Genomic DNA, 20,243 nt, shown 5'->3' on the forward strand with positions numbered 1-20,243 from the left:
ATGTTGATTTTATAAAGACATGGAATATAATGATGGTGGTATTAAGAACAGATAAGGAGCTTTGCTTATTTTCCTTTTATGAAACTTCATATTTAGCCATGTAATACTTAGGAGGGCTTCATACATTTAACTTTCTAACAAATTGAGTTTTCTAAAACCTTCTGAAATTTAAATGTGTGTATGATTAAATTGGTCAAAATCACTTGATGTGAAATCAAGAGAGATAAATCTGTTTCTGTAGAGTCTAGCAAACCAACATATAAGCAGCAGACTCAGAAAAATAGCACACATTTATGAGAAATTTTATTTCAGTGCACTCTCTGCAACATTTTTCTATAGCTGTATCCACATAATATCTGAACAATGAGAAGGTCTAGTCAATTCTAAAGATACATAAAAATTTACGAGGTGCAATCAAATTCAATCTTCAGGAGACATTCCACATAAATTTTCTTTTTTCTTTTGCTGCTCAAAGTGCTAAAACATTGAAAAAGACGTCAAGAACAAGGGCCAAAAATACACATTAGGCTCCTTGCCACTGTAGTACCAAGTAGCCACGCAGGGAAGTTCCAATTTTTGTCCACAGGTCACTGGCATGTCTGGGTAGGTTGAAGTTTCCTGCCGTACTTCTCTGACTAAAGACAGAAACTCAAATGCTTACATCCTCATTTGTGTCACTCATGCCTGAGCATAACATTAGTACTTCCTGTTCAAAACTTAGCCTCCATCTGCTGAGCTCACCTTCAACTTTCAGCCAACCTGGGTGAAGATGGTGGCTTAACTTGCTGAGGTTTGGAAACCATTAGGTAGCCATCAGTTAGACACCACTAATCTATGTGAACCTTCCACGTCTCACTATGACACCTTTCACTTTATAGAGATTGGCTCCTAAAACTTATAATAAAGACAGTGTCATTGACAACAACTGATTTTTGCAGATGGGTTACTACCTCTCCAAATCCCCACTCATGGAGGCATTATACTGGATGATGGGGTGTTTAAGAAAGAGCTAATCAGTTAGATGTATATTGTCTTGGAAATTGCACCAAAAGAGTCTATTAGAAGCTCTGAAGTATATATAACTTGTCTCCCTAGTGTCAATATAGCAATATCCAGCCTGCCTTAACACACTTTTTTTTTTTTTTTTTTTGCAGGGTTGAACTCAGGGGCACTGAGCCACCGAGCCACATCCCCAGCCCTATTTTGTATTTTATTTAGAGACAGGATCTCACTGAGTTGCTTAGGGCCTCGCTTTTGCTGAGGCTGGCTTTGAACTCACGATCCTCTTGCCTCAGCCTCTCTAGCCTCTAGGATAACAGGTGTATGCCACCGTGCCGGGCCTGCCTTAACACTCTTGGCCTAATTTTTCTTACCTAATTTTTCTTTTAAGACTGACATTTTTAATGTATACTTCTCTGAGCAGTTTCTTCGTGATTCTGCTTGTTGGTTCCTAAGTGTATTAAATGATTTTTACCCTGTACATCAACATTTTCTCAAGTGTTCTCAGAGTACTGTCAGATACTTTCAGTTGATATTTGAAGAAGTGGTGTTATAAACTGGAACTAAATTTAGGTATTATAGTTTGATTCCAACTACATCATCTAACTATCCCATGGAAAGGGAAATTAGAATTTGGATTATTATGTAAATGTTGAGTCTACATGGTGATAAACCTTTAGATGTTTTGAAATGTCTATGTTATGAGATCTATTAACTAAAATATTCTTCCTAATAAGTAATTTATACACACAAGGATGAGAAATTTGCTTATTGATGCTTTTACTACATTAAAACTCTGATTTTTAAAAAAAAAATATATTTTTTTTAGTTGTAGATGAACACAATACCTTTATTTTATTTATTTATTTTTATGTGGTGTTGAGGATCAAACCTGGTGCTTCAAATGTGTCAGGCAAGTGCTCTACCACTGAGCCACAACCCCAGCCCCAATCCAGATATTTTTATGAAGAAGCGGAATTGCTGTTTGACCTGTATACCTTTCCATGGCTTTTTTTGGGATGCAGAGAGTTTATATACAACTTCACTATTTAAATTTTCTAATGGCTATGAAAAAAATCCTGCAGATCCTTCAAGGCCTACCTCTTTGGTTTTTTTGGGGGGAGGTGGTAGGGGCGGCAGTATTGGGGACTGAGCCCAAGGGTGCTGTACCACTGAGTTACCCACTCAGCCCTTTTTATTATTTATTTTGAGGTCAGGTCTCACCAAGTTGCCCAGGCTGTCCTCAAACTTACAATCTTCCTGCCTCAGCTTCATGAGTAGCTGGTATTACAGGCGAGTTTGGCATCTGGCTAAAAGCTATTTTTAAAACATGGTTTAGTTATAAAACAGAAGACTGTAACTACGGTTAAATCACATGTAGTTGGCCCCATCCTTCCCATTCCACCCACAGTATTCTCGAGTCCTCTGAGTACGTTTTGAAATACCTTCGTGGAATGTCGAAATGTATTACTTGCGTAGTTCTTGGAGGCTGCATCACAGCTAGCAGTGAAGAAACATAACTCTGCACTTCCCATTATTTAATTTTTTAACATGTTGAACACAAGATGCGTGCTTTTCGGCTGTCCAAATACAGGATGCTTATAGATTTTACCAACATCCCACCAATTCAAGTCCTTCTTCCAGAAGCAGGAAATAAATTGATGAGAAAAGGGAAAGGTGCTGCTGGGCATTCTTTGGAAGGAATCCTTTATGGGGTGCTGTGAGTACTGCTGTTTTGTGATTGCCTTTTCTGAACTCAGGGAGAAAGCATTTGGGTTTTCTGAGTATACCAAGTATCTGAGTAGATGAAATTGCTGGTATTTGTGCCATGATTGAAAAATTATTGTGAATCTTGTTTAGAAACGTTTCATGCTGTGGTTTTCATAAAGATGTGCTATTTGATGTTTTCAGGTTCCAGGAGCAGTTACTTGAGGGAATGGCATTTCTCTTTATGGGTTCACAGCACGACCATTTTCCTGAGAAGAATCGAGCTGTGTTCAAATGCAATCCATGTGGCCCCTTCTCCCTGAGTCTTCTATATCATACTCTCTTCCTTTAAGGATTTCTTGAAATCAATTTGCATGATTTATCAGAATCTGAAGTCTAGTTGACTTGACTAGATCCTTCTAACACTGTGGCTTTATTGGTCTCATAGTATTTTATATGTAACCCAAACCACTTTAGAGGAATGTCTTTGTTCAGAAACCCATTTTTTAAAACTTATTTTTGGTACATAAGAAAGGGAAAAAATAAAAACATCCAGGTAGGTATAATCTGTGATGCCACGTTGAGGTGCTTTCCCTGTTAGTTTCTATTGTCTTACAAAGCCGAGGCCCATAGTGTGTGTGGGTTTTATGATATGCCTTCTACCTGCCACTTTATATTATTTCAGGTTACTAAAAATTTTCAAGAATCATCTTTTAGTAGCTGTATGATATTCTCTTACAGACTAATTAATTAATTAATTCAGCTAACTCGTCCACTATTGTTAGATATTTACAGATTTTTAAAAATTTTGATTTGTGAATAACTGTAAGAGTATCAATTTTTAAGACAATCTTGCAAGGTGCTGGGGCCGGGTTCTGTTGTGTTTATGTTCTTAACCCATCGTTGTCCCATCATCCTATGTAGAATTGAAAACTCAGAACTTACTATTTTAAGATATTAATAATAGCCTGACCTTAGATCTTTAAGGACAAATATTGAATTATGCACATGTTTATTTAAAAGTTAAGGATCTTACATTTTTTTTTTTTAAACTTCTTTGTGTCATCCAGCTTATGCTTTGTTCATCGGGACAAAATAGAATGGAATCTATAGATCTTTTTGCAAATAGCTCCACCAGAAGGGAAATGGAAGGAGGATTATAACTAAGGCAGGTTCTTTTATGTGCCAAGCCCCCTTTGAATGGAAAACAGACCCTTGCACATAGTGTGAATTAAGAATGAGTTATGAAAATAGTGGTGCCTAGGAAGATACAAACTTACAAGACCTTGGTCACTATTTTTTTTTTAAACAAGATTAGAAAGGGCCTGAGCTTCTTGCAGTAATTCAGCCACAGAAGAGAGAAGCTTTCCTCCTTTATTCCTGTTGTGAAGAGCTCTGTGTCACAGACTTGCACCAAGATGCTGTGCTGACCTTTCTTGTGGAATGAATGGAATGAAGTTTAGAGCACTCAGTTACTCATAAATTTTTAAGTGCTTCTTCTATTTACAACTTCAAGGCACAAAGATAGATTTTGATAGAATAAAAATAGCGAGGATAATATGATTATAGAATCAAAATGTAGAAGTGTGGAGTCTCTGTGTAATTTTGGATCAGAAAATTTGAGTATTTTTAAACTTGACTTAAAGATCAAAGAGGATTTATGCTAGTTTAGATGTTAACATAAAATGAGAACCTGACTTTTCTATACAAATGAGTAAAATTTTATTGACTATTTTATTACTATCCATAGTAATAGTAATTTTTCATTTTATTTTTTGCTGCTAAATTTCAGATTTTATGTATAGGCATCATAAGCATTAAAATATTACATGTAAAATTTTAAACAAAGTAGGATTTATTATAGGATCTAGATGTCAATCTCTGACAAATAATGAACACTGTAAGACTTAAAGTAGACTCAGTGAGTCTGACTACCACACTAATACTAGGTTCCCCACTTTGATTTGTCCCCATTTTCTTTCTTTTGTTTTTCTCTGCATCTCGACCTGTCATATGCCTCTCTTCAGAGAGAGCACACTCTGCTCATAGTTTTCTAAGATTCAGCTTTTAACTGAACCAGTTGGACTCCTGTCCAGCAGTTTATACAGTCTTGGCATTTCTCCTGCCCATTTGTTTAATCTTTCCCACTCACTTGATCCTCTGGCATTAGAGCTAACAGCTGCAATTGCATATGGAGTTCTTAAAGTAACCAAATAATAAAATGTCATGACCTGGTTCTTACATAGTTTCACTGATCACTGAGTTGGTAAGTCTCTTTGTAATGGAGTGGGAACAATCAATCCATGTACTTTTTTTTTCCCCTCAAGTCCACATGGTAGAATCAGTAGAATAGTCATACCTCCTTTGCTTTTCTACAGTGGAAATGCTACAGATTTATTTTGCAGATCAGTCTATTATTTTACTAGAAGCAGTTTATATATAAAAAAGAGTTTATATATATAAGGGGTTGATAATTGCGTTTATTTATTGGGTCCTATTAGTGCTTCATGTTATGCGTACAATCTTTCTGTCCTTAGAATAACCTTATCAGATAGGTGATGTGACCCTGTTTTTCAGATGGAGAAAGCAGGCTCAATGAGATTATACCCATGCCTACATAGTTAGTATTACATGGTAAGTACCAGCACTGGAATTCAAGTCCAAGATCATCTATTTCCAAAGTTTGTGACCTATTCATTGCATACTATTGCACTTATTTGTTCTTTTGCATTGTCAATAGTATTTCATTTCCATTCTGCTGGTGGTGGACCTTAGTTCTTATGATGAAAGGTGCTATTATTGTTGTCACTTGTCTTTTGGTGGAAATATTGGGTCATGGCACATGCATTTGTTCAGCTTTCAGCAATATTGTCTAAAAGTCTGTAGTGTTTCCAGTGTGTGAATATTCTGTTTCACATACTTGTCAATAATGTGTATTGGTTTTTAAACATTTAGCCACGTGATAGGTGTCTAGTGGTATCATTTTGATTTTAATTTGCTTATTCCTTATAATTAATGGTTATTAATTTAATTTGCTTATTCCTTATAATTTTTTTTTTTTTTTTGCTTATTTTTATGTTTGTTGGAGATCCTCTTTTGTGAAGGTACCCATTTACAACTCTGGCCTGTAAAAAAAAAAAAAAAAATTTAAATCTTCTTCTTAATTTTATTTTTTTCCTTAGTTTTTTGGTCTATACTGTATAGCAGTCCCTTGTTAGAATCATGAATTACACATTTTCCTCCCTCTAAGGCTTTCTTTTTTCAATTTTGTGTTTTTCTTTCCTTTTTTAAAAAAATATTTTTTAGTTGTGGATGGACACAATACCTTTAATGAATGAATGAATTAATTAATGTGGTGCTAAGAAATGAACCCAGTGCCTCACACCACTGAGTCACAACCCAGCCCCTCTTTTTTTGTTTTCTTTTTAAAGTTCTCTTTTTTGCTCTTTGTGGTGTCATTTGAGCAATGATGTCCAATTTGAGTCTTTTCCTTACAATTTAGGGCTTTGTGTCCTGTTTAAAAGTATTTGCCTACCTGAAGGTCTTAAAGATGTTGTCCTGTAGCACTTCTAGAAGCTTTATTAAGGTTTCACCTTTCCCATTTAGGTCTGTGATCCACCTGGAGTTGATCTGCATAAATGATGTGAGAGTCGTTTTTCTGTGTGATGTGAATACCGGGTTGATTGCGTACCCTTTATTGAAAACATGGACCTTGCTCACTAGATTTCAGTGGCAACTTTGTGACTTCTGCTGTTCTGAGAATTCTGAAATTTAACATTTTCAGAATCTAAATTAGCCCAAATGCTTCTTATAGTTTTATTAAATGATCTCCAGCACAGACCATGTTTTCTGTTTCATAGCATATCACCTAGGAGAGTGCTCTGAATACATTGCAGGAAGGAAAGAATTTGTCTGTCATGGAAAGGTTGTCACTCATCAGATGGCGTAGTTGGGTTATATATTTCTGCATGAGAAAGATAGAAGAAATAACTTTATGTTGCCAGATGGAAGCAGTTTGAGTGTTATTTCCAGGCAAAGTCTTCCCAGATGCACTTTTCCTCTAAATGTCTTTTCATTGAAGGTTTAGGGAGGTTTGGATTATAGCCCTCTCACTGGATAGAGTATCAGGAATTATAAAGTTGAGTATCAGGAATTATACATTTAAAACAGTTCTTGCCACACTATCTGATTTGTTCTAGGCTGTCTGGCTAGTACACCTAAATGTAGTTCACACGGTGGGGACCTTCCCCCTACCTTTGTTAAGTTTTATTAGTTTTCCTCAATACCCCGGTTTGGGGTGTGTGGGGTGGGGGTGGTGCTGGGGATTGAATCCAGGGCCTTGTGCATTTGAGTTTTAAGTAAACACTAAGACAAACAATTCCATGAAAGTCTTGGAAAGTCTGACTATGATGGGGGTAATTGGAGGCTGGAAAAGCCGCTTTGCCATAAAAACTGTTAACCTGGCATGTACTGTGTTGGTTTGCAAGCATGTAAATTTATATAACGTATAGTAGAAAGAAGTTCTAACACTATTGGTCTAAGTGTCCACCTTGTGAACTTAGAGAAAGAGCAAATCAAACTCAAAGTAGAGAGAAAGTAACAATGATCATAAAAGTAAAAACAAAAAAAAATAGAGAAAAATTTTTTAAAAATTTGTCTTTTGAAAAGTTTAATAAAATTGATAAATCCTGATTGAGACTGATCATGAGAAAAGACAATCCCAGTGTCAGTATTCAGCATACAGGATCATTAGCAATTGTTAGGGATGATTTGATGCCAACATGTTCTGCAACTTATATGAAACAGACAAGTCACTTTGAAAGACACACTTAGCAAAACTGTACAAAAGAAAAGATGAAAAAATGCAAAAAGCCCCACGTCTGCTAAACAAATTGAATTTGCAGCTTAAAATCTTCCAGCAAATAGTGCCATACTGTTACTGCTGCCGCCAGAAACCACATTTTCAGAATTACTATCCTAGGCTGTAAGGGGCATGAGGACAAGGAATACTTTTCAAGACTCTTTTGATTATCTACAAGTGGCATAACATTCTTGGTAAATGTTTGTCAAATAAAATGATTGAATGAGATGGTACAAGTAAGAGAAGTTCCCTTCCCTTGGAAAAAGTAACAATTTTTAACCTCCTTTCTGTGGTTAGGAATGTTCGATCTTCTCTCCAGCTCACAGCAAATGTCTGTCTCTACTGGTACGAAAGCCTCAGTCTCCTGTGTCCTGAACCTCTATATAAACCGGAATGCCTCAGGATCTCCTTGGTGACCATATCAATCACATTGAATGTGACTGTGGGCCATATTGTCCCAGACACAGTGCTTTAATCTATATAAAATCCTTTAGTCTTTTAAAAATTAAACCAAAGGTAACATTGATCCTCTTTCTAGCAATGGCATTTTTTGGGGTGGTGGTGCTCAGGCAGGAAGTTAAGGGGGGAGAGTGAATGGGGGGGGGGAGAGAAGAGAGAGAGTGTGTGTGTACGCCCATGTTAGCACATGAGTAAGTACTTTCCCCTGACATTACCATTCTTTCAAACACTGTATTGTTCATTTTTAAAGAAAAGGACCAAATTATAACATCCCAATTGCTTGTTAAAATTCATAACCTTCATCTGTCAACAATCACTATTCAGCTGATGGTTAGAAATCCTGTAAAGTGAACAACACTTAAGAGATTATTAGAAACATTTTTGGAAAGTCAGGTAGTGACTCTGAATAATGAATTAGCTTAAGCTGCAGCAGAAAACTGTGTTATTAGCTGAGAATAAAGAGGTCCCCTTTGAGTCATGTGGTTAGTCTTTTCAGGCAGAGTTTGTTTATTTTTAAAAAAAACCTTAAATTTAATGTACTGACATTTATTGGACTGTTAGAGAAATTATGTTCCTGAGCAGTGCCACTTTCTATAAAATAAAAATTAGTTAAGTAGCTTAATTATACATCAAGGTTTCCTTTTCAACTGACTACTTGACATGATTGAGAAAAAATGAAAAACGACTCTGTCAAAATGATTTCATAAATTTCTTACTGAGCATGGTGTTCAGAAAAATCCCAATTTTATGTAACACAGTAGCATGTATAATATGCTATTCTTGTAAAGTAAAATATTTGTGAACTATACATGTATGTGAGTATAAATATATACTAGAGTCCAAGATATTAATAGAGGTTATTTCTAGGTAAGAGGAAGAAGCTACACTACTGATATTTTTTGCTATTTATTTTTTAGGTTTTTTTTTCTCAATAAGCATGAATTCCTATTCATAAGGCTATTAATTAATTAATTAATTAATTAATTAATTTATTTATTTTGCAGTGCTGGGGTTCAAGCCCTCATGCATGCTGAGCAAGCACTTTACCACTGAGCTCTATACCCTCAGCTCCTTAAAGTTTTTTTTTTTTTTTTTTTTTAAGCAATTACAGAAGGCAAGAGAGTCAGCATTTCTTCTAGCTATAGCAAAGATGACAAGATGGTGCTGCCCCCAAGCACAGACAGCTCTGCTATTCAGGGCCAGACACACAGAGCATGAAGCTGGATGCTTATGAACTGGCCAGCTATTGTGGGCACCCAGGTCTGCTGACTCTATTTCAGTTTTCAAGAGGAGAACCCGTGGCATGAGCTTATTGGAATAGAGTTGGGATTTAGCTGATTGCCAGGGTTAGGGCTTGAAGTACAGTCTGGGTCATAGCCAGGAAACATGGAAATCTGGTGGCAGAGTCACTTGACAGTTACTGTCCTGCCATCTGGCATTCAGAGAGGTTTCATCTCTATGATCTGGCTGATGTTACAAGATGGGTTATGTTATACTTGATTCTTAGATGAAGACCTCAAATCTCAGAGGTTATAGTTTGGAAGTCACCCAGCAAAATAAGTTGTGGGGCAAGAATTCCTATTACCACACCTTGTCCAGCTGAGTTGTGTGCAGCATTAGTTAACCATGATTTGCCTCTTCTGCATCCAGTATCTCCTGCACACACACTCATCTCACCCACCATTGCACACCACTGCTGCACATCTCCGTTGCACACCCACCTACACCCCTCTGCAGCACACATGACCTCAACTCTTATACTTCAAATGTTCACAGACCCAGCTTAGTCCTAGTCTCAAGGGACCCTTGCTTACATAACTTGACTTCTTTCTGTTTTTAATACTTTCCTCTTTCTGAGGTTTAGACTTTATAGGTTCAGATGAGAGGCCATAAATAAATCCCTTTGTATCAACAATAAGGGTTTGGCTGATCATTAAATTTTTGTTAAAATTGCCTTTTCACCCTACAAATGAAACCCTCTAGAACTTGAGAGATTTTGTGTAAATTTGATCAAAAACTCACATGTATTGGCCCCTTAGTTTGTTGTCTCCCCCAAACCCCACCTCCCGCCCCCCACCCCCAAGTCAGGGTCTCAGAGTGTTGCCCAGGCTGGCTCATAACTCCTGGGCTTGAGGGATCCTTCTGCCTCAGCCTCCCAAGTAGCTGACACTAGAGGCATGTTCCAAAGCGTCCAGCTCCATCGAGAATATTTTTTGAGCTGCAGGGATTAGCTCTTCAGCATTGGGTTTTATGAGGGTAAAATCTGACTTGTCATAATTTTCATTCTGGTTTGCCTTAAGATATGAGGGAGGGAGAAAAGCTCACAGGCTGAGAGTGTGGTGGTTTTCATCTGTGTGGTTTATCTTTGAGGCTCACCTGGAGCTGTTCTTCTCTTGCTGTCTTAGTTGTTGGCTCCATCCGCCCTCTACAACAAGAAGTAAAAGTCTTTCTCAAAGGTGTTAAGAGAGGGGCCAGCTGTTCCTCTGGTCTGTTGCGCTCAGGGTGCAACTTGGCATAGTTACCACTCAACAGATCTTATTTATAGAACATTCTTTATTCTTTTAGCTCTTTTCTACTTATTACACCTTACAAATATCTTAGATCTTTGTTAATTTAGTACATTAACGTAAATATATTGTTATACATGTGCACTTTCTATAGACAGGTATTTCAGAAATTTTCTTAGAAGAAAAAAAAAGAAAATATGTAGATTCCAACTTCTTTGGTGAAGTCACTTCTTGAGAAAGTAGAGATGACAATAAAGTGTGGAAGGAGAAGAGACTGGGACCCAAACAAATGCTTGATGGTTTCCTCCCATGCCTGTGTTAGAACCAGTATTAAGGATTTGGAAGGACAGGCAAGATTAGCTCTTGTGAGGACAGTAGCACAATCTGTTGATGTGAGGAATCGAATTCCATTACTCGCCTTTGACTAGACAGGTCATAATCCCAATTTTAGTAAAAAATACCCCTGGCCAGTGGTGCGGCCTGTGGTGGAGTCCTGATGGTTGGACTTGGAGGGAAGATGAACAATTAAAAAAAAAAAATCCTTCCATCAAATCAGACTCTTCATCTTATCTCCTGCCAAATGGGGCAGGAAAGTTTAATTTATTTCTGTGTATTTTCTCTGGCTTATAAGGTACTCTGTAACCCACAAATCTATTTTTGTTCTAAATCACTTTTATAAAACTGATTATAGAAGAAAAGTAGTAAAGTCACCCCCCCCCCTTTTTTTCCTTCTTTTTTCTGTACGGGGAGATCACTGAACCACATTCCCAGCTCTTTTTACTTTTTGAGACAGGGTCTCACTAAGTTACTGATGCTGGCCTCAAACTTGCAATCCTCTTGTCTCAGCCTCCTGATTTGATGGGATTATAGGTGTGAGCCACCACACGCAGCCATCAAATAAACTTTCATAGAATATTAACCAAAACCACAGAATTCTTGGAAGCTCACTGAAAATATCTAAGGATATGTCTCCCTCTTCTCCCCCTTTTTTTTTTGGTGTTGCTGGTGTTGAACTCAGGGGCTCATGTACACTAGGCAAGTACTTTACCACTGAGGTACATCCCCAGCACTTTTATTTTAAGACAAAGTCTTATTAAAGTTGCTGAGTCTTATCTGTAACTTGTGATTCTTCTGCCTCAGTCTCCTGAGTCTCTGGGATTGCAGGTATACCTGCAGTCACACCTAACACCCATCACATCCCCCAAAATGTCACCTCTTTATAGATGTTGTGTTTGTTTTCTGATATCCAGTAGACAGCTGTTCCAGGTGTGCCCTATGCATCTTTGTTAGTTGCCTGTCTCCCTGGTGCTAGAGTCGCATCTCCTGCTCCACCTTTCAGTCATCCCACACCTGGAGTAGGAAGTACCCAGGTATATCCTGCTGAAAACTGGAATGTGCCATTTCCTCCTGGAATATAGATTTTTCTTCTTGTCTTTGTGGTTCCAGCTTCTTTTGCTAATCTTCCCAACTAAGTAAGAATGAGGAAGAACCTTCTTTCCCCTATCATCCATTCTCTTGTTTCAGAGCTGAAGAGACTCTGGGCTGCCCTAATCTTGGTCCTCCCCCGTTTATTGACTAAAGAGCATAGGACCCAAATGGGGACAGACTGGCAGGGATGAGAGTCCAGGTGTCTGAATTTCTAATCAGGGATTCTTTCTGTCGTTGGGCTTTCAAAAACTCAGGGCTTCAAAACATCATTCCCAAAATAGGTGCTAGGTGTTCTGGAGTACCTCTGCCAACTTGTTGGGGTGCTGCTGCCTCTAGGATATCTTAAAATTTCAGGGGGAAACACAGCAACATCTATTAAACACTGTACAAGCTCCTGCCTCCGGGTTGTTGCCAGTTTTAGTTTTATAATGTGCTCTTTCTTTCAATGATGTCATTGTTTTTGCAAACCTGGGTGTTTGGTGAGCACTGTGATAACAAGCTGGTGAAAATCAGTGTGGGGCAGGAAGTGAGGTTGGGATGTCTAATACCATCTGTGGTGGGAGTGGTTGAACAGGACCCCACAGGCACCCACATTCCATTAGGAAGTGACACCAGTGAAGAAAAAATAATGATTTTTCTTGCAATTATTTTGTATTATATTTTCAAAGGGTGCCAAGTTGCTAGGTCAAAAAGAGTTCAGATCATTTGTCCCCAACTACTCAACATATGGAGCTCTCCCAGGAATTTCTCTTGGCCCTGTGTGCCATGAAAAAGGTACTGAAATGCTAAGGGCCCTGGGATTTAAAAGAGTTCTGGAACCTCTAACTAATGTCTTCTTGGATAAACCCTCTAGCCAAGGAAAAGAAGGAAGAGGTGAGTGAAACTGGCATCCTTAGCAGGGAAGGGAGTGAGGGCAACATTCCCAAGATTATTTGATGGCCCTGTGGCTGGCACAGGGGCTGCTACAGCAGATATTCCAGGCAGTGCTGCCGCCACCCAGTATTTGAAGAAGATAAATTATTGGACTTCTCTGCTGCCAAGGCCTTTTTTTTTTTTTTTTTTTAAGTCTTGAGAACCTTTTTGGTAATTGTTGGCTCTTTGTCATGTGCCCTATCACTTACCTTTGGTGCCCTATTATTAGATTCTGGGAGCAGTGAGTTTTGAGGCACCGTCATGAAGACAATGTCAGGACACCCAGGGGTGACCTTGGAACTGGAGAGGACACACTGCTCCTAACTTGCCATTCTTAGATCTGCCACTCTTTCCCTTCTGAGTGATTCCCATGGAATTAATTTTCTAGAAACTATGAGCCAAGTTCTTTTTATTTTTTAATTTTTTAATTATCTTACTAGATAATAGATACACCCAAGAACCTTATGGAGTGAACATAAAAAAATAGGAGGAATAAATATTTTTTAGAAAATCATAATTGTGACAGTAAAATTTTTGGAAAACAGGAAATCACTTAATATTTCTTTCTCTAGAAACCCTTTACATTTTGAAGCCTGGTAGATATCGGCTTTGTTCCTAAGAATCTTTTTTTGGATGTCATTGTAAAGGTGTTGCGTATGTTTATAGTCAGCATTCAGTTTTGTATTCAGTTTTCCTCCACATCTAGGAGGTGGTATAGCACTGACTTAGACCTAAGCTTTGGTCTCGGATGAATGAGATATTCTAGTCTCAGTGTTGAGAGAGACCCAGGACTAAAGCTTAAATTCTGGGTCTCAGTTTCTATATCTAAAAGATGATGATGATAACATATATCTCATAGTCCCATGGAGGTTTAAATAAAATACTTGTTAAGTGCTTATTATAGTGCCTAGCCCACACTAGGAACTCAGTAGATAGTACATTGTTATTAGTAATATACCATAAATATTTTCCCTTTGACATATAAGTCTTTGTGGCCATATTTTAATGACTGTATGATAGTCTTATCAAGTTATGTACATTATTATTTGCATAACTATTCATCTAATATTGGATTCTTAGGTTACCTGTAGACTTTTCCTAGAATAAAAAGTTGTGTAGCACAATCTTTTATTCATCCATCTTATCTACTTAGTGCTCACCAAGTACAAGGACCTTCACTGGGCATTGGGAACACAGCGTGGCATAGCCTTTGGCTCTGGTATACATCACGGTTCAAATATTGAGAAATGCAGAGGAGAGGACAAAATGTCAGTTTCTGGAGAGCCCAGGGAAGGCAGGAGAGGGTTGTAGAAGATGATTGAGTTAATGGAGGTGGAGGACATGATATTAAGAGCTTTTTAATTCGTTGTACCAATTGGGACTTGTATTCTCAGTGCAATGGAAAAGCTTATTTGAAGAGAATGGGCATTTTCTGCTTAGGTTTATGATCTGTAGGAGATAAGATGAAAGCAGAGTCTAGTTGGGAATTTTTTAAGGAATCCAGGTGAGAGATGATTTGGGAGTGGTTAAGATGGTAAGAAGTGGCCAGATTTAGAAAACCAGTCCACCAGGTGAGCAGATGGGTTGTATTCGTGATGTCAGGGAGGAGACAAGGACAGGCTCCCTGGAATTCAGCCTGAGTGGAAGGATGGAGTTGCCATTTCAAAAACCAATGAGTGATGCAAGAGAGAGGACTTAGGTTATATTTGAGGTGATAATCAGGAGCTGAATTTTGGAATGTTATACTTGAGATGCTTATTGAATATGTAGGCAGAGGATAGAAGATAGGTAGATGGATGCAGGAGTCTGGAATTCATAGGAGAGAGATTTGTCTAGGAGTCCTGAGTTTGGGGGTTGTGAGTATATTTGTGGTGTTTATGACATATTTGAAAAATTTGGACCTGTTAGTTACTTTTACCCATTACTACTTTTACTGTATCATATAGAATAGGCTTTGGTGTTTCTTTTATTAAAAATCCAAACAAACTTCACTTTGTTAAATTGTTTTATAAGCATATTAGAAATTTTACTACAGGATTATTTGGTAAATTGAGAAGGTTTGGTTATCTATCTAGTGGATCTCTTTATCCTTTTAGTTTTTCTTTATTTCTCCCAGTAAGAGTTCATGGTTCTTTCATGAATGTTTCACATACATTTCTTGATAATATTATTTACAGTGTTCTTCACTTTGGGTTGGTTGCCATTGTTAGTTAGTACACCCAATCTTAATAATAGGGTGACAACTCTTGGTCTTCTAAAGAAATTATATTGATATATTTGGTTATTTCACTGAATTTCTATAAATAACATACTACTTGATTCTTTATTGGGGGATAGGAATTTAATCATTATGTGCAAGTAATAATTACGTCTGTTTAAATATTTGGAACACATTTCTTATTCAGTCAAGAAAAGAGTTCTGATTGAAGATAGCGAATGGTTATGAAGTAAGGAAACAATACCTAAAAACCTTGTCACAGTTACATTTTTTTTTAAGGCTGATCCTTATCAATCTTCCTTGCCCTTTTACTTATGATGGATATTTTGAGTGCCTATAGTTTATATTCACCTCCGACAGCTGTTTTTTGGTGTGGTATGTTTCATTTTCAGCCGTTCTGATCTTCTCAGGACTTATTCTCTGATTTCTTAGTGAAAGTTAGGTATTGAGGGAAAAACTGTTTTCCTGCTGAATCAATATTTAATCTTCATGGGCGCAGATACAAATTAAACCCAATAGATGGTATAAAATCAAGAGATTTCAAGGCTGTAATTGTGTAAGGCTCTAGATGAAAATGTAAAATTCTGTATTCAAATATAAAATTTTAGCCTTCTTCCTACCCATTCAATAAACAGTAAAATAAAAATGAATTTATTTATACAAGTTTTCTTCTAACAAAACCGATTTTGAAATTGGACTTTATTTCCAAACTTATTATACATTTATATTTGCTAAAAAAATTCCTTAAAAAGCTGAGTTTTCAGTTCTAAGGTGGATTGCAAATCAGAAAATGACTCACTGATGTAGCTTAGATTTCCAGAATGCTTTATTTTGACTTTGCAAGTTAACTTTCAAGTTTTTTTTTCTATTTATCAAGTTAAGCGGTGTGACCTTGCTCTCTGAATGAGCTGTGTTCACAATCTGAAACATTAGGACTTTGTACCACCAAGGGTAAATTTGCAGAAAGCTTTTAGTTGGGCTGTCTTGCCTTGTTTAAATAGCCCAACACCTGCTAGGCAAGCCCTGCGCATGTGAGTGGCTATGTACGTTCCTTCCTTTAGGATTTGCAGGGCTGGAGCACAAAGACAGCGATTGTTACCCAATAAGCAGTAGTCACACACTTCTACCAATCGCCTTAGGAGGGCTGGTTACCATGGAATCCACCATCTGTTCACTCCCCGCCGCTGGAATGTGATTATCCTTGCTGGGCTGGGAACTGGGGTAAGCAGGGGAGCCTGTGTGGTGGGAGATTATCTGCAATGGACTGGGTTAATGGGAGGCTTGATTTGGCTCACTGGAAGAACAAATGAAGGGAGTTGTACTTCACCCATTCGTGACTTCTAGCCACCAGGAATAAATTCAGCTTTTTCTAGGGTAAGTCACCCTGGTACTGTTATCCCGTTTGTACTACATTTGGTGTGGGGCATTATCTCCATGTGGTCCAGGAGAAGGGAGCTCTGAGCTCTTCTGGAAGAAATGTCCAGCTTACACACTTGTCTTATAGGCACTTTAATGATATGTTGATGTTGGGGAAATGAAAGAATTGTCCTTTCATCTTTAAAAAGGATGTCTGCTTGTGAAATTGTTTTATGACCTCTGAAAGTGGCAAAAAGACAGTCATTTTTAATGGTTCCTCAGAATGAATTACACCGGTATTCTTGCTGAAATACGCCCATGGCCACAACGTATTCAAAACGTCTGGGGGGTTTGTAGGGTATAATTTAATCAATGCTTATTCTGGCCCACATGACTGGTTTACTATTACCAGGTCATGTTTTGAAATGTGATGTTCATGTAGTTTTATTTTGCAATGCTTTTTTGCACAAGTTTGAAGGGCCTGAGCATGTGGAAACAATGTGACAGTGCTCTACCGGCAGGCGTGCAGGCAGAGTGATAAAGACAGGGGCAAAACTAGGAAGGTCCCTTCTATTTCAAGGGCTTCCTTTGTATTTTTTCTTTCAACAGCCCCTTAAAATATGTGTTGCATATTGTGAGCAGTAGAAGGAGATTTTGGTGCTAACAAATGGATGACTGACATTTTTCTGTGTGGCTAAGAGGTTGGTAGCTCAGACAAGGGACTTCTATGTCCCTTGTAAAGCAGCATTGTATATCCCCTTCCCCAAAATTGTGCCCTAAAATATAAAAGTGAAAAAACAAAAAGAGTGCTGTGTATACTCTGGAGACTTCTTTTTTAAGTTTTTTTTTCTTTTCTTTTTTTTTTCTGCCATTTAAACCATAGCACCAGTGCTGTGAGTCTAACTGGGTCTGCCATTTTTATCTGCTCTAGGAAGGGTTGCAGGGCGAGGCTTCGCCTGTGCAGTTTTAGTCTTTCTAATTGTGCTGTTCTGCTGTCGTCTTGGACATTGGTGTCAGTGGGCCAGTGGCTGCCCAGAGACCTGGAAAAGGTCATTGCTAATAGAGTCTACTTGATTTTCTTTTTTTAAAATGATGGTTTAAAATTAGATAACCTCATATTAGTGAAGGGCTCATGTTCTTACTTCAAGAATAGGTTTTCAGGCCTGATTGTTATTTGTGGCTTCTTGGTATTAAGAAATTTTAATTTTTAATCATTCGTTTAATGAAGAATTCTAAATTAAATTTCTTTTGATCTTTTGCCCTTATTGGGCTATAAACATTTTTATTGTTTTTTAATATATAAAATTAGTTACATTCTACCTCTAAGAAGCATCTTTTTCCAATAATAACATATTTGTCTAAAATTTCCTTAACATCACCTGTACAATTTTTTAAGCTAATCTTAACTTATTTGAGATAAAATTTTCACCATAAAAAAGAGTCATTCATAAGCAGTACAAGGGTTGGGAGGAAATGAGCTGATTTAGAAGCACCCTGTACATTTAGAGTATTCATGCTGCTTTAATGACATGTGTCTTAGAAACCTGAAACAGTCTTGGAGCAAGTGGGTGTGAAGTGTGTGGCTTCTGTGTGCCTGGGATGTGGTTACTTAGGTCACTGTGGTGGGCTAGGGTAAATCTGTACACTTTTTGAGTTCTTTAGTGTTTGTGAGTAAGCTTACTATTTTTACTATTACTGAGTTATAGTTCCAAGATTGTAGTGGGGGGCTATAGGGGGCATGCTGGGGATTGAACTCAGGGGTACTCCACCACTGAGCCACATCCCCAGCCCTATTTTTGTATTTTATTTAGAGACAGGGTCTCACTGAGTTGCTTAGCACCTCACTTTTGTTGAGGCTGGCTTTGAACTTATGATCCTCCTGTCCCAGCCTCCCAAGCCGCTGGGATTACAGGCGTTCACCACCATACCTGGCATGCGGTTTTTAATTGAATGCTTATGCTAGAACACAATCCCAACACTTTATGGGCATTTGCAGGTATTTGGTCACTTACTTTCACTTGAAAGCATATTTGTCAATGTGTTACTTGTTTAGTTTCCAGAGTAGCAAGTACTAAAACCACACGGTTCTCCAAATTGTGCTTTAAAAGCTTTGTTCCTTCAGTCTCTGACAAGATACTTGGTGGTTCTTGAGGAGAGTCCTTTACTGAAATTAGTGAACAGAGTGGCAACAGGAATAGTCCCTGGATCACCTGTGAGCCCAACTAGGGCATCCCAGGGACTAGAGTACACAGTCATATGACTGTCCTTTACTCAAGAGGATATGGTTTGGGGGCTTGGTGAGATGTCCACTTCCATTCACAGCAGTATCGGCAGGGAAACCTATCATTATGTGCATGATGCCTGGTGGTGAAGAACTTAGAACATACTGAATTCTCTGTACTGATACTTGTGCAAGTAGCATGTGGAACACAAATGTGAACTAAAGTGCTTAGAGTGATTCCGGTCTTCAGCAGTCTGTGCAGACAGCAAATTAACCCACTACAAGTTCAGCAGTCTCCTCTTTCTGTTATTTTGTTTGACACATGATGCTGGAAAACTGCCTGACCTAACTTATTCAGACAAGGGGACCACAGAGCTAATAAACAGTGGCGAATTTCATACATTTTTCTTCCTATGTTTTGTTGACTTACTCTGCCCAACTCCTAAGTTGAGTCAGTGTTTCTCATTACTTTTTTGAGTACATATTTATAATCCATATTTTGAAGTTTACTATTTTGGGCCACTAGATCCTTGAGTTGTCTGAGATGATGGAATAGTAGGAATTTGGAGTGGAGAATCTGTGAATGCTATTGTTACTAGTGTTGTTATGTTCATAGGTTGGGGCTGAATCTGCTAGCAATTTTCCATGACTTAAAAGTAGATGTACTGAAAAGTGGTTTCTTTTGCCCTCTCCCACAATTCCATTTTGCCATGGCTGCAGAATATGCTTGAAATGAGTTGATTGGGTGCATCAGCAATTTTGCATTGCTGTGTTAGACATAGAACTACAGGATAGTTAGCCTATAGAGCATGCATGGGAATCATGTAAATTTGCACAAAAGCCATGGCTCAAAGCTTGTTGCACTTGGCGGGCTTTTCTTGCTGTGTGTGGCATAGATTTGCATATTGGCTGCTGTTTCTTTTGAGTTGTCCTTAGCTCTTCTGTTTTTATAACTGCTCCTGTGCTTGTCTTAACACAAGAAGACAAACTTTCCATAAATTGGCAAGGAGTAGGTCTACGTAGGCTGCAGAGGAGCCTTGGAACGGCTGTGGGGATGGATGGCACTTATCCCTTTTCAGTTGCCATCATTCTAACCCCAGAAATAGCTTGATGGAGTTACACATGCATGTCTAGCAGCACCTTATTCTTAGAAAAGTTCTGTATTTTCACAAATAACACCACTCTGTAGGGCTAATTGCTTTTTTTTTTAAACAAATGTTTTAAATGTTGGACTTCCTCCTATAAGTAGTTCCTTCCTTCCTCCTAGTCTGCCTAAATCCTGTGTTCTTTCTTTATTTTTTCCCCAATTTCCTGGTCCTGAACTCATATTAATGAAATCATGAGACACGGTATATTCACATGAGGCAGGCAGATCGAATCTATTGCATTCTTTTTGATCCCTAATATATCACTGGATGTTTGTTTTCACATTTATATAAAGATCCCAAGCTAAACAGAATCATCTCCTCTTTTATCCTCATTAGAGAAGAATCTAAGATCCATAAAGATGAAGCAACTTGTCTTAGGTGGAGCAGGTGAGGTGGGGGCTGGGACTTATGGTCTGGGGACTCTGGA

The 20,243-nt window shown here is 38.1% G+C and overlaps 1 protein-coding gene across 5 annotated transcripts in view; it reads left to right on the forward strand.

Moving 5' to 3' along the window:
• FGD4 (FYVE, RhoGEF and PH domain containing 4) overlaps window positions 1-20,243 on the forward strand; it is a 202,755-nt gene that overhangs the window by 64,500 nt on the left and 118,012 nt on the right. Inside the window, exon 1 of one of the 5 annotated variants that reach the window (XM_081310699.1) lies at window positions 2,572-2,719. The exons of the other annotated variants lie outside the window; for them this stretch is intronic. Within the exon in view, the coding sequence (XP_081166825.1) occupies window positions 2,710-2,719 (10 nt within the window). The 5' untranslated portion in view covers window positions 2,572-2,709. Of the gene's footprint in view, window positions 1-2,571; window positions 2,720-20,243 lie in introns of those variants that run through there. 5 annotated transcript variants of the gene reach the window in all.

This window comes from Spermophilus citellus (genome assembly GCF_964194105.1).
Source record: "Spermophilus citellus genome assembly, chromosome: 10".
NCBI lineage: Eukaryota > Metazoa > Chordata > Mammalia > Rodentia > Sciuridae > Spermophilus > Spermophilus citellus.